The 13,999-nt window shown below is 35.7% G+C and overlaps 1 protein-coding gene across 16 annotated transcripts in view; it reads right to left on the bottom strand.

The window, feature by feature from the left end:
• Positions 1-13,999, bottom strand: part of ACBD6 (acyl-CoA binding domain containing 6) — a 235,993-nt gene that overhangs the window by 161,378 nt on the left and 60,616 nt on the right. For all 16 annotated transcript variants that reach the window (XR_012331304.1, XR_012331305.1, XR_002179951.3 and 13 more), the window contains exon 4: positions 3,527-3,609. Coding sequence is in view for 9 of the 16 variants with exons in the window: in XM_019952745.3 (XP_019808304.2) it covers positions 3,527-3,609 (83 nt within the window). In the remaining 7 variants the exon portion in view is untranslated. The remainder of the gene's footprint in view (positions 1-3,526; positions 3,610-13,999) is intronic.

Genomic DNA, 13,999 nt, shown 5'->3' with positions numbered 1-13,999 from the left:
ACTGATCTCAAGACTAGAGTCACAACATCTGTTACTCTCTTGTTTCTACAGTTCCAAACTCAGATCTAGTAGCATTGGTCTCCCTTCCCGGTTTGCCATTTTCTTCTGCAAAAGCAAACAACCTGTACCTAATTCCATAGTTAGGTGATTTTAGCTCCCACCATCAGCCCTGTGCCCTGAGTCTCCACTGTGGGGACTCTATGCTTAGTAACAATACTAATAAAACTAATAGTTACAAAGTAACTTATTTTGTGCCACATACTATTCTAGGATGCCTGTGTATAAGTATTCATATAATCCACAAAAATGCTATATGAGAAAGCATAATATACTATAATCATCCCCATTTTATAGATAAGTAACTTGTCCAAGGTCACAGAGCTAATAAGAGATGGAACCACCATTTGAATTCCAGCAGGCTCCATAATTTTTTGTACTTAATTAGCCTCACCTTATATCTCCTCCATTATACTACAGAACAATTAACTAGCTTCAGAATGAGAAATTGGTGTCAGGGCTCTGGAATATTAACACAGAGATCTGTACCTATGACATTATATTGTCACTTTCTGTGAAAGAGTGGAAATAAAGGTCAGAACCAAAACAGTCAAGGAGCAAGCTCGGAATTGGCCCCAGTGGCCCTTGGCCCAGGAACATTTACAATAAAAATAAAATGGGCCCTTAACTTGTCACCTACAATGCATATTAGTCAGGAAACTGCCACAACAATGGAGCCCAAGCCTTAGTAAAGGGGTTCATTAGATACTGATTTTCCTAACCTTCAGAGATGTGGAGGGCTTCCCTGGTGGCGCAGTGGTTAAGAATCCACCTGCCAACGCAGGGGACACGCTCGCATGCCACAACTACCGAAGTCCGTACGTCTAGAGCCCGTGTTCCACAACAAGAGAAGCCAAAGCAACAAGAAGCCCGCGCACTGCAACGAAGAGTAGCCCCTGCTCGCCCCAACTAGAGAAAGCCCGCGCGCAGCAACGAAGACCCAACGCAGCCAAAAATAAATAAATAAATTTTTTTAAATGTGGAAAAAATTATAAGTTTATATATTAAAGTATCCAAAACAGACCTTCAAAATACATTTTTATGTTCTTTTTAATGGTTCTATACAAGAAAGCTTTTCCTTTCATCCAAGTTTACCATCTGATGTTTCTAAAATTATAAAACCTACTGTCACTTTCACCTCAGCTGAACATTAATTCTGCCAAGAAACTGCAATTAACCTCAATTAGAGCACAGTTTTCTCTTCGAAAAATAAAACACCAGATATTAAATTTCACCAAAGTACAAGCAAAATTCGATTATACAAACTTCAACAAATAGCCTGTTTTCACTGTGTAACTGCATTCTTATACTTAAGAAACAATAGGAACTATACCTGGTCCTTCACTGGAATAAACGAACATTTCATTATACAATAACTTTTATCATGATCTAGTTTGTTACACTGGAATTGTTACAGAATGAATTCTCTAATATAAGAATATGACTAGTTGCTGTGATTTCTGATCTACTGTAGTAGTAACAAAACTACAGTTTGTAACTGAAAGGCTTTCCGTGGCTCTCTCACGTTCACGTTCCTTACTGTTTCATATCTTAACAATATGTTCCAGAATACAACGATTTAGATCCTATCATAAGAAGACTAATACTTGGATGACTTAATGAAATAAGGCCAAGACTAACCAGTTTTGCCAATAGCAGAGGTTCATATTTCACTCAACCAATAAGGTTTATTAAACATACTCAAATGTAGATGCCAAAAACACCAAAAACATACTATTCAAAAGTGAAGAAGCAGGCTTCCCTGGTGGCGCAGTGGTTGAGAGTCCGCCTGCCGAGGCAGGGGACACGGGTGCGTGCCCTGGTCCGGGAAGATCCCACATTCCGCAGAGTGGCTGGGCCCGTGAGCCATGGCCGCTGAGCCTGCGCGTCCGGAGCCTGTGCTCCTCAACGGAAGAGGCCACAACAGTGAGAGGCCCGCGTACCGCAAAAAAAAAAAAGACTATGGGAACACAGAGAAGGAATGACTAATCTCCCCTCCTAGAAAAATGACTCTAAGGGTTTACTGACTTGATTTGAACATTTAATAAACTTTGATTAATATGGTTAAGGTTCTAATATGCCATTTTTTAGAAGCTCTAAGTAGAGAATATTTACAAATTAAGAACCCCCCAAACATGTTCTGATTCTATAAGGGTTAAGGGGAAGGGGGAGTTAAACTCTGAAAATGTTTTTTAAACTGTTCTTCCTCAAAACTACATGGGCTTCTCAGAGCTTTCAGGGTACCTCAAGGGATCAGGGTGGCAAATGTACTCCAGGCCAGCAGCATTCTTAAAGGGTATCTTCACCCCCCTCAAATCTCCATCAGTCTTCCACTATATCACCCCAAGTAGACATTTAATCTTAGTAAAAAATGATGTGCTTGCTATGCAAATAGATTCAAGACAGGGCCCTTAGTATTAGCTGGTCATTAACTAGAAACTATGAGCATTTGAAGTTTTTGATTCATAGGGGTATCAATAGCTTTCCTTCTAGAATGCTACCTGGGAGTTCTTATCACTAATTATTTATGTGGTGAATAATGTCAGCAACTCTTTTGCAAGAGTGAAGCATAAAATTTTGGTACAATTTCCTCTTCATTCTATGAAGATAGATATTTCCCTTCAATTTAGGTGAACTTAATTTTCCACTTGAAAATTAGAGCTCATTTATTTCATGTTAATAAGTAAGAAAAGTAAAGCTCAGGTCACGCAGAAGGGTAAGAGCATCAGAAGTTCCTATTTCTTGTTTTTGCTTGTAAAGTAACCATCTTAGAAGAATGTGTCACATGGCTTTAAAGCAGGATAGAATCCTTTTTCTGATTTACACAGTGTGTAAAGAAAACAATAATCCAAGAAATTTCATACATAACATACAAAATTTAAGGACCTTTGTTAAATAATGCAACATGACCTTTAAAAATTTTTTAATTTTGTTAAAAATACATGACATAAAATTTATCATCTTAACCATCTCTAAGTGTCCGGTTTGGTAGTATTAAGTATATTCACATTGTTGTGCAACCAGTCTCCAGAACTTTTTCATCTTGTAAAGCTGAAATGATTTTTAACTTGTAGCTAGAATAAATAAACTACAGAAATTAAAATATTTAAAAGAAATGATATTTTGAGGAAAACTAATGAGAACAACAACAAAAATCCATAGCTTTAGATTGAGACACAAAACCCTGCCCTACCAACTACTTACGTGGCAGGAAGGTTATTACTTGGCACTGATTCAGATACTTACAGATTTTAAAGATTATACACATAAAAATTTATTTCCTGCCATTTATTATCCTCCTAGAGATACCACCAAATCGGTTTCATGTTAAGAAAAAGTTCTTCAAATGAAAGTTTTGGGTATTAAATAAATAAATAAATTTATAAACACACACACAATGTATACATACACACACATACTATACATATATGTATATACCCCTATTGTTGAAGACCAAAAAAGAATTTACCTGATGATTTCTTCGTGATACAGAGAACTAACAACTGGCCCACCAAAACCAGTATTTGCTTCTTTTCCTTTCTTCTCTGGTGACTGTGGTTGGGGGGGGGAGGGGGGGATTGGTGGAAAAAAGACACATGGATTAAAGCAGTGTGCATTTAAACCGGTTACAAAATACTACTCTGTTAAGGAACACTAATATTTGATGATCCACCATTTCTCTAAGGCCCTAGTGACAATTTTAGGATGGCATCAGGAAGGCAAGAGGACTCTCAGGTCATCACAGCAGCAGAATGAATACCCTCTATCAAGCTAAGGTTATTCCACTACTGTCTTCTGGAGCCACCTAAGAGCCATTCCCCTAGCTGATTATGTTAGCTATGTTCACTGTGGAAAACAGAGACATTCAGTGTGGAAAAATGAAAACAAAATATGAAATATAAATACCAGACCTGAATGTGATCAGGAAAATCATATCTAGGTTAACAAAATTAAAGTTCCCAAATAAGCAACTAAATTGTAATAAAACTTAAAATTTAACCATAAAAAAATAAAGAAAATATTTTTAGGTGGCAAGAAGGAAGGATGAGAAGGTAGAAGGGAGACAGGAAAGAGGTTGAGGTCTAAAATAAAAGAAAAAAAGCAAACGTATGGAAACGCTTTCCAAAATCAAGTATTCAGTAGGCTCTGTCCCTCTATGTTCTCAAAAAGCACAAGGTTAAGATTAAATTTAAAAATAAGATTCTTCCAAAACATGTATGTAGAAGCAGTGAACCTGGATATTACTGTTGTCTGAAAGATCAAATTGCAACCTGTGCAAAAGCCCACATCTCTTGCAATATTGACAGTTTTTAGGCCAGGATACCCTACAAAAATAAAAACTCTGATTCTGAACATAAGTATTACCTTAGAGTCAAAATTACTTTTATTATTTAATTTGACTGCAAAAATAATTAGTTTCACTTCAGAAAAATATAGACAGTTCCCCTATACGTGTTTTTTTTTTTTCTTACTTTACAGAAGGGGTTTTGCTTTATTGTTACTTTTTTTGTTTGTTTCTTTTGATCTGTGAACCACTGGGCTGAGGAAAAGATCCTTTAGGCAACATATTCTGTCAGTTCGTAACACCATTAGAGGAACTAAAGTTTCAAGAAATGGTGCAGATTTTTGAGGTGAAGTCGGTTATCAATTTATGACAGAAACAAAGGTATAATGTCATAAACAACAACTACCACCATGATTAAATAATAAAGTATACAAAGTACAATAGCCTGATGTTGGCAAAAAAGAAGCACAAAGTAAATGCAAGTTCCCTCTCTCCTCTGAGGACCAAGTCTTAGAGCATAAATGCTGCAAAGAATTTTCAGGATAGAGAATGTTTTCCCTTATACTAAAAAAGCACAATCCAAAGGGAGAACTTACTTTATTTAATCCAATTACATTCTGAATACATACTCCATTAGTAGGATAAAGTTGAAACATACTTGCTGCCCAAGAGATGCTTGCTAAATGAATAACAAAATTGGAAGTGAAAAAACTGGATACCAAAGGAAAAAAAGAGGGAGAGAGAATCAAGTATAGAGTGTCAAGCACAGTTTCCTGAAAAAGAACTGACTCCAAGAAGATAACATAGCAGAAAATCTAGGTGACCTTAGATTTGCAATTACTTTTTAGAAACAACACCAAAACCATGATCCATGAAAGAAAAAAACTGATGTTAGTGTTTATTAAAATTAAAAATGTCTGCTCTGTGAAAGACACCATTAAGAGAATGAAATGACAAACCACAAACTGGGGAAAAAAACCTTTGCAAACACAAATCTATTAAATGACTAGTATTCAAAATATATCTTAAAAGACTCTTAAAACTCAACAATAAGAAAACAAATAGAAAATTACAGGCCAATATTGATGGTGAACATAGATGTAAAACTCCTCAAGAAAATATTAGCAAACCAAATTCAACAAAACATTAAAAGGATTAAACACCATGATCAAGTAGGATTTATCCTAGGAATGCAAAGATGGCTCAACACCCACAAATCAATCAATGTGATATATCACATTAACAAAATTAAGGATAAGATCATACGATCATCTCAACAGATGCAGAAAAAGCATTTGATAAAATTCAATATCTGTTCATGATAAAAACTCTGAACAAAGCGGGTACACAGGGAATGTACCTCAACATAATAAAGGCCATATATGACAAGCCCACAACTAACATCATACTCAACAGTAAAAAGCTGAAAGCTTTACCTCCAAGATCAGGAACAAGACAAGGATGCCCATTCTTACCACTTTTATTCAACAATGTATTCGAAGTCCTAGCCACAGCAATTAAGCAAGAAAAAGAAATAAAGGCACCCAAATTAGAAAGGAAGAAGTAAAATTATCTCCTTTCATAGACAACATGATCGTATACACAGACAACCCTAAAGACATACTCCCCCCCTCACCAATCAATCTGTTAGAGGTAACAAATGATTCCAGAAAAGTTACAGGATACAAAATTAACATACCAAAATCATGTCATGTCTGAGGGAGACAGAAGATAAAAAGGTTTTCTAATATTAAAAAGTGATGAGTGCTATAGAAAAAAAATTAGTGTAGGGAAGAGGGTTGGAATTTTAAATAAGATGGTCTGGGAGGGCCTGAGAAGGTCATTTGAATAAAGACATAAAGGAAGTAAACAAGTGAGTCCTGCACATATCTGGGGGAAATTGTCCCATGAATAGGAAACAGCCATTGCAAAGGCCCTGTGGTGAGGGTATGCTTAGAATGTTAGAGAACTGAGGTGTTCATGTCTTTTGCCTGAAAGCAATTAATGTATTTTAGGGGGCAAGATTAGAAGCAAAAACACATGGTTGTTCACAAGACAATCATAGTTTCTATCAGTGTCACTCACTGAAACCCTTAACATGAAGTAGGCAATTCAGAATAGATACCTGTAGTTTGCTTGGTAATTATTTGCTGTGAAAATACATACTACTAATTAGGAGTTATATGGTATTGGAAAGGGATGAGTATATTTCTTTCACTTAGTTAACAGCCTTTATTTTTTAGAGTAGTTTTAAGTTTAAAGAAAAATGAGCAGAAGGTACAGAGTGTTCCCATATACCCCTCTCCTCAATTTTCCCCTATTATTAACATCTTGCGTTAGTGTGGTACATTTGTTACAATAGATGGGCCAATATTAACGGATTGTTATTAGTTAAAATCCAGTTTACATTAGGGTTCATCTTCTGTGTTGCACATGGATTTTGACAAGTGTATAATAACATGTGTTCACATTACAATATCATTCAGAATAGTTTCACTGCCCTAAAATTCCTATGCTCCAGTTATTCATCCCTCTCTCCCTCTGAAGCCCTGGCAACTACTGATCTTTTTACTGTCCTCATAGTTTTACCTTTTCCAGAACATCACACAGTTGGAATCATACAGTATGTAATCTTTCTTTCACTTAGCAATATGCATTTTAAGTTCCTTCATGTCTTTTCATGGTTTGACAGCCCATTTCTTTAGGAAAAAAAAACAAAACTCTTAGTTTTTGGGAAAAAAACCCATAAAACTTACCATCTTAACCATTTTTATGTGTAAAGTTCAGTAGTGTTAACTATATTCTACTTCCCCTGTATCAAAACAAAAAATTTTTCTCCAATCTTCACCATAAGAATGTGGTGGGCCCTGGGGGTCAAAACCCATGAAAGCAGGGGGCCTTCCTAAGGCTGAGCCCCTGGAAGCTTTTAGCTCTTGAGCTAGTCCACACTCACCCTGCAGCAATTCATCAATTACCATTTAAGTGTTCCTATCAGTTCACTGGTTCAAACAGCTTTTGTTCCCAATAAGCAGATCTTGAGTGTGATTCTATGTGTTCACCTGTCACCATTTGGGGAGTGGCAGTTTGCCCTGTGAACTCAAATCTCAGATTAATCTAAGAATAGTCCATGATTTTCAGTTTGGTCAGATTTTTGCTGTTGCTGAAGACAGGAGAGATGATTTCCAAGTTCTTTACATGTCAGAGCTGAAACTGGAAGTTCAATTGTCTTTTGAAGACATTTTAAAATGAAAAAAAAAAAAAGCTTATATTTACCCACATATTTGTCACTTCCAGTTGTCTTCATTCCTTTAAGCAGGTCTAAATTTCCATCTTATACACTTTTCCTTTTGCCTGAAGTTCCTTTAACATTTATTGTAGTGCATGTCAGTCAGCAACGAATTATCTCTGCTTTTGTCTGAAAAATCTTTATTTTACCCTTACTTTTTTTTTTGTATTGACATGAGATTCACATAATATAAAATAAGCCATCTAAAAATATACAATTAGCACAGGGAACTCTACTCTGTGCTCTTTGGTGACCTAAATGGGAAGGAAATGCAAAAAAGAGGAGATATATGTATACATATGGCTGATTCACTTTGCTGTACAGCAGAAACTGACAGAGCAGTGTAAATCAACTCTACTCCAATTAAAAAAAAATTTAAAAAAAAGACAAAATAAACATAGTTTCCCCCTTTTAAAAAACAAAATATATATATACAATTGAATGGCATTCAGTACACTGACAGTGTTGTACAACCACCAGCTCTATTTAGTTTCAAAACATTTCCATCATCCCAAAACAAATCCTTGAGCCCATTAAGCAATCACTCTCATTCCTCTTCCTCCTAACCCTAGCAACCATCAATCAACTTTCTGTCTCTATGGATTCACCCATTCTGGATACTTCATATAAATGGAATCACACGATATGTGATCATACGTGAGCACGTATCAGTACTTCATTCCTTCCTATGATTAATACTCTAACGTATATATATATACACATACTCTATATTATATATCCATTTATCAGTTGATGGACATTTGGATTGTTTGTACCTTTTGACTATTATTGTGCTATGAACATTTGTGTACAGCTATTTGAGTACCTGTTTTTAATTCTTTTGGGTATATATACCTAGGAGAAGAATTGCAGGGTCATATGGTAATTCTATGTGTAACTTTTGGAAGAACCACCAAACTATTTTCCACAGCACCTGCACCATTTTACATTCCCACCAACAATGTAAGATGGTTCCCATTTCTCCACATCCTTGCCAACGCTTGTTATTATCTGTCTTTTTTATTATAGTCATTTTAGTGTGTGTGAAGTAATACCTCCCTGTGGTTTTGATTTGCATTTCCCTAATAACTAATACTTCATGTGATTGTGGGTCATTCTCTTTGGAGGAATGTCTATATTCAACCCAGTTATTAGTTATCTTTTATGAGTTATTCATATATTCTGGATACTAGATCTTTATCAGATATGATTTGCAAATATTTCCTCCCTTTCTGTAAAATGTCTTTTTACTTTTTTGGATAGCAGAAAAGTTTTAGCGTTGATGCAGTCCTGTTTACCATCTTTTCTTTGGTTGCCTGTGTTTTTGCTGTCATATCTAAGAATCCATGGCCAAATCAAAAATCACTGAGATAAGTACATATTTACTTCAGTCAATATAGTTCTCATTCATATTTTTTTAGGTCGTTGATCCCTTTTGAGTGAATTTTTGTATATAGTGTGATATAAGAATGCACCTTCATTCTGTTGTATGTGGATATCCAGTTGTCCCAGCATCATTTGTTTAAGAGATTCTTCTTCTCCACTGAATGGTCTTGGCATCTTCATCAAAAATCAACTGACCATAAATGTGAGGGTTTATTTCTGGACTCAGTTCTATTCCACTGGTCCATGTGCCTATCTTTGTGCCAGTACAACACTGTTCTAATTACTGTTATTTTGTAGTAAGTTTTGAAATTGCAGGTGTGAATTCTCCAATTTTGTTCTTTTTCAATATTGTTTTGATTATTTGGGTCCCTTTATAATTCCATATATATCTGAGGATCAGCTTTTCCATTTCTGCAAAAATGTTAGTTGGAATTTTGATAGACTGCATTGAATCTGTAGGTCACTTTAGGTAGTACTGCCATCTTAACAATATAAAACCTTTCTATCTATGAACATGGGATATCTTTCCATTTATCTAGGTCTTCCTTGTCTCAGCAATGGTTTATGGTTTTCAGTGTAAAATCTTTCACCTCCTTTTAAAACTATTCCTGGGTATTTTATTATTTTGTATGCTACTGTAAATGGAATAGTTTCCTTAGTTTCCATTTTGGGGTGTTCACTGATGGTGTATATTAACCCAACCGATTTTTGCATGTTGATCTTGTATCTTGCAAATTTGCTGAATGTTTATTAACTCCAGTAGTTTTGGGTGGTTTTTTTGCGTTTTCTGTATTTAGGATGATGTTATCTGTGAACAGAGATAGTTTTACTTCTTCCTTTCCAATTTGGATGCTGTTTATTTTCTTTTTCTTGTCTAACTGCTCTGGCTAGAATTTATAGTACATGGTAAAAGAAAGCATCCTGTCTTATTCCTGATCTTAAGGGGAAAGCTTTCCATTTTTCAGCCTTGAGTATGTTACCTGTAAATTTTTGGTAAGCAAATCACCTTCATTTCTGAAAGCTATTTTAACTGGTATAGATTATAAGTTGATAGTTTTTTCCTTTGATGGTGCCCCTATTGATCTATTGAAGAAGTCTGCTGCAGTTCTTACATTTGTTCCTCTGTATCATTTTTTTTTTGGTATGCATGCTTTTAAGAGTTTCTCTTTTTCACTGATTTTCAACAATTTGATTATGATGTGTCACGGTATCATTTTTATTTACGTTTCTCCTGCTTGACATTCATTGAGCTTCTTGTTCCATTGGTTATGGCAGTGATTCTCAACTAGGGGAGTCTTTGTTTTTTTTTTTTTGCCCCTATCCTCCATTTGGTTGTCACAAGTGGTTGGTCTTATTGGCATCTAGTGAGTAAAGACCAGGGTTACTACTAAACATCCTACAATGCACAGGACAGCCCTCCACAGCAAAGAATTACCCAGCCCCAAATGTCAATAATGCAAAGGCTGAAAAACTCTGGTTTATGGTTTCATCAAATGTTTAAAATTTTCAGCCATTATTTATTAAATTTTTTCTGTCTTCTCTCTTTTTCTCTTAAGGGATTCCAATTATATGTATATTTGTTCAGTCTTTTTATGCTCTGTGCTTCATTTTTGTTTCACCTGCTATATCTTCAAGTTCACTGATCTTTTTTTTTTTTTTTTTTGCGGTACGTGGGCCTCTCACTGCTGTGACCTCTCCCATTGCGGAGCACAGGCTCCGGATGCACAGGCTCAGCGGCAATGGCTCACAGGCCCAGCCACTCTGCGGCACGTGGGATCCTCCCGGACCGGGGCATGAACCCGTGTCCCCTGCATCGGCAGGCAGACTCTCAACCACTGCGCCACCAGGGAAGCCCCACTGATCTTTTCTTATGCAATGTCTAATCTGCTGTTAATTCTTCCCAGTGTATTTTTCATTTCAGATGTTAACTCTCATCTCCACAAGTTCCATTTGGGTCTTTCTGTATCTTCTGTATCTCTCTCCATTGTGTTCATGTTTTCCTCTATTTTCTTGAATATATAGACTATATTTATAATAGCTGTTTTTCATCTTTATCATTTCTGTATCTGCTTTCACTGACAGGTTTTTCTCCTGGTTATGGATCATATTTTCCTGCTACTTTTGCATGCTTGAAAGACTTTTACTGTAAGCCAGATATTATAAATTTTACACTCTTGTTTGCTGGATTTTGTTGTGTTCCTTTAAATTATGTTAGACTTTGTTTGGGCATTAATTCAGTTACGTGGAATCAATTTGATCCTTTCAAGGCTCATTTTTAAGCTTTGTTAAGGCAGGGGCAGAGCAGCCTTTAATCTAGAGCTTAATTTAGCCCCAGTACTGAAGTTAAATCCTTCAGAGGCCTCTACCATATGCCCCATACACTACATTTTCTTTCCACTCTGACTAGTAGGAAATGAAAGAGTCTCAATCCTATGTCAACTCCACGAACTGTATGGCTTGCTGCTTTCTTGTATTTCATTCTCCAGCCTGTTAGTTTCCTCTCACACATACACAGATTAGTATTCCGCCAGAGAGACCCTTCTATAGATCTCTGGAACTCTCCCTTTGTATGCAAGAGCATCCTCTCTAGTATGCAGCCCTGTATATTCAGTCTGGCTCAAACTGACAAGGTGGCCAAGCTCTTTTGGATACCCCCTCCCTGAGCTGAAACTGCTTCCAGATAATAAGCTGAGGAAACTGTAGGGTTTACTTTGTTTCTCTTCTCTCATAGTTTCATACGATTTTCAGTGCATTGTCTGAAAATCATTATTTCAACTACTGTGTCTTGTTTTCTTCCTGTTTTAAATAAAAGGGTAAATCTTGTCCCTATTATACCACCATGCCCAAGAGCAGAAGTTCCAAAAACATTAATTTAAAAACCAGCATAATATTCCATGAAGTGATGTACCATAATTTACTTAACCATTATCTGACAACTGTCTATTTAGGTATTTTCAGTTTTTCATTCATAAACCAAGATATGATGAATACCTTTGTACATAAAGCATAATACAGTTTTAATTAAAATCTTCAGGGAAAAAACTGACTCTATAATTTAATTATAATGCATTCTAAGTATATTTCTTCCTAGGATTAATTCCTCTTTCTGCAGCAACTGCACAGGCATATTAGAATGCTGGTGACAATTTTGGGAAGGTGATGTGGGAGATTATATCTGAGGCAAAAAAATTTTTTTTAATAATCTGCCATTATCAGATTGAATTCAGAATAAAGGTGCCAAAGATGCATTAGTTTTGTTCTCCATCCACTTCATCTATAAGGGCCAAACTTTGGCTACTTTTACTCTCTTGATTTCCACTCCAATGAAATGCTTCTCATAGAGGTTTAAGAAGTTTATTTCATTTCTCTCTACTCAAAATCCATTAAGTTATTTTTATGTTGCATCAGCAGTTAAAGAAAGAGACTCCAATTTGGCAGCCAATAGGCTAAAACTTGCCAATTCTTATATTGCCTGAGACTATATTATGTGAGACACTGAAATGCTCCTTCACTCAAGGGGGAAAGGTAAGTTGTTGGCTGAATCTTTCTCACTTGATTCAGATTCTACCTTAGTCAGTTGCTGGGTTGGGTCAAGATGTAAAACCTTGTGAAACCTTCTATCTGAAAAATAACTGTTCCAAAGATTATCAGGCTAATATATGCAAGGAGGGAGTTTCTTGCTTCCATGTGTTACCTTTCTTGGCTTCTGCTTTATTGGTTTGTCTGCTTAATTTGTTTATAGGTTCAGCTATAGGAATTTGGGTAAATTAATCTCTCTGCCTCAGTTTCCTCATTTATAAAAATAAAAGTAATAGTACCTATCTCATATGGGTGTTTCCAAGATATAAAATATATATATGTAAAACCAACAGTGCCCAGCACAAAGTAGACACTATATAAGTGTTAGCTGATATATAATTATTATTATTAGTCACAATATGGCCACTTCTCCAAAGTGAAAATATCTCAGCAACACAGATGCAAGATATTTTGATGTGGTGACCAACAATATAGAACCACAAGTCTTTATCTAATAGTTTTAAACAAGTTAATTACCATCTATATATGTTTGTATTTATGCAGAGATGCACAAATAATTATTTTTATTCTGCTTAGTCTAGAAAATAATTAAGATAATCTATAATAAAATAATTATATAATAAAGCTACTGCTATAAAAATGGATACATTTGAAGTATCAAAAACAGGTGAGACAATTTAAAACTATCTGAGCTAATATTTCTCAATGTGAGGTCTATGCTGATTCTCCTGGTAAAACAACAAATCCCCAAACCAACCAACCAACGACACTGTCATTAAGTGGGGGGGGGCGGGGGAGGAAACTAGGACTTCAGGAGCATCTTCCATGTGCTTTACACTTTATATATATTATCCAATTCCAACTTCAAAACAATTCTATAAAATTGGCATTTTTACTGTGTCTCATGCAATCTAAGACATCACCAATTATAAAAAGTACCATTATTTTCTATAATGCTAAGAAAGACAACACAGCGAATTAAATATAGTACTCCAATTTTAAAACACATGATTTTTAAAATGTTAGAAACTGAATGTTTGCCTTATATTTGATAAAATATATCTCTATTTTACAGATTAGAAAACTGAAGATAAAGAAAAGTGAAATACCCAATGCCTCATAGTAAGTGCAGAACTGAGTCCCAAACCAAGATCTTCTGGTATCCAAAGACTATGCTCTTTCTATTAAACTACGCCACCTCTCCAAGCTATTTTAGAAACCATTATCAAATATTTACAAATATTCTGATTTAAAACCTGTTCTGTCTCAAGTGTACATTTAAACGATTTTTAGGGGCTTCCCTGGTAGCGCAGTGGTTGAGAGTCCGCCTGCCGATGCAGGGGACGCGGGTTTGTGCCCTGGTCAATTTAATGCTGTTTTTAAATGCCTATCATGGACGATTACCTTCAGGTTATTATAACTTTCTAGAAATGTAACTGATCAAG

The sequence above is a fragment of the Tursiops truncatus genome, chromosome 1 (assembly GCF_011762595.2).
Source record: "Tursiops truncatus isolate mTurTru1 chromosome 1, mTurTru1.mat.Y, whole genome shotgun sequence".
NCBI classification, from domain to species: domain Eukaryota; kingdom Metazoa; phylum Chordata; class Mammalia; order Artiodactyla; family Delphinidae; genus Tursiops; species Tursiops truncatus.
This window is presented reverse-complemented; position numbering and strand designations above follow the sequence as displayed.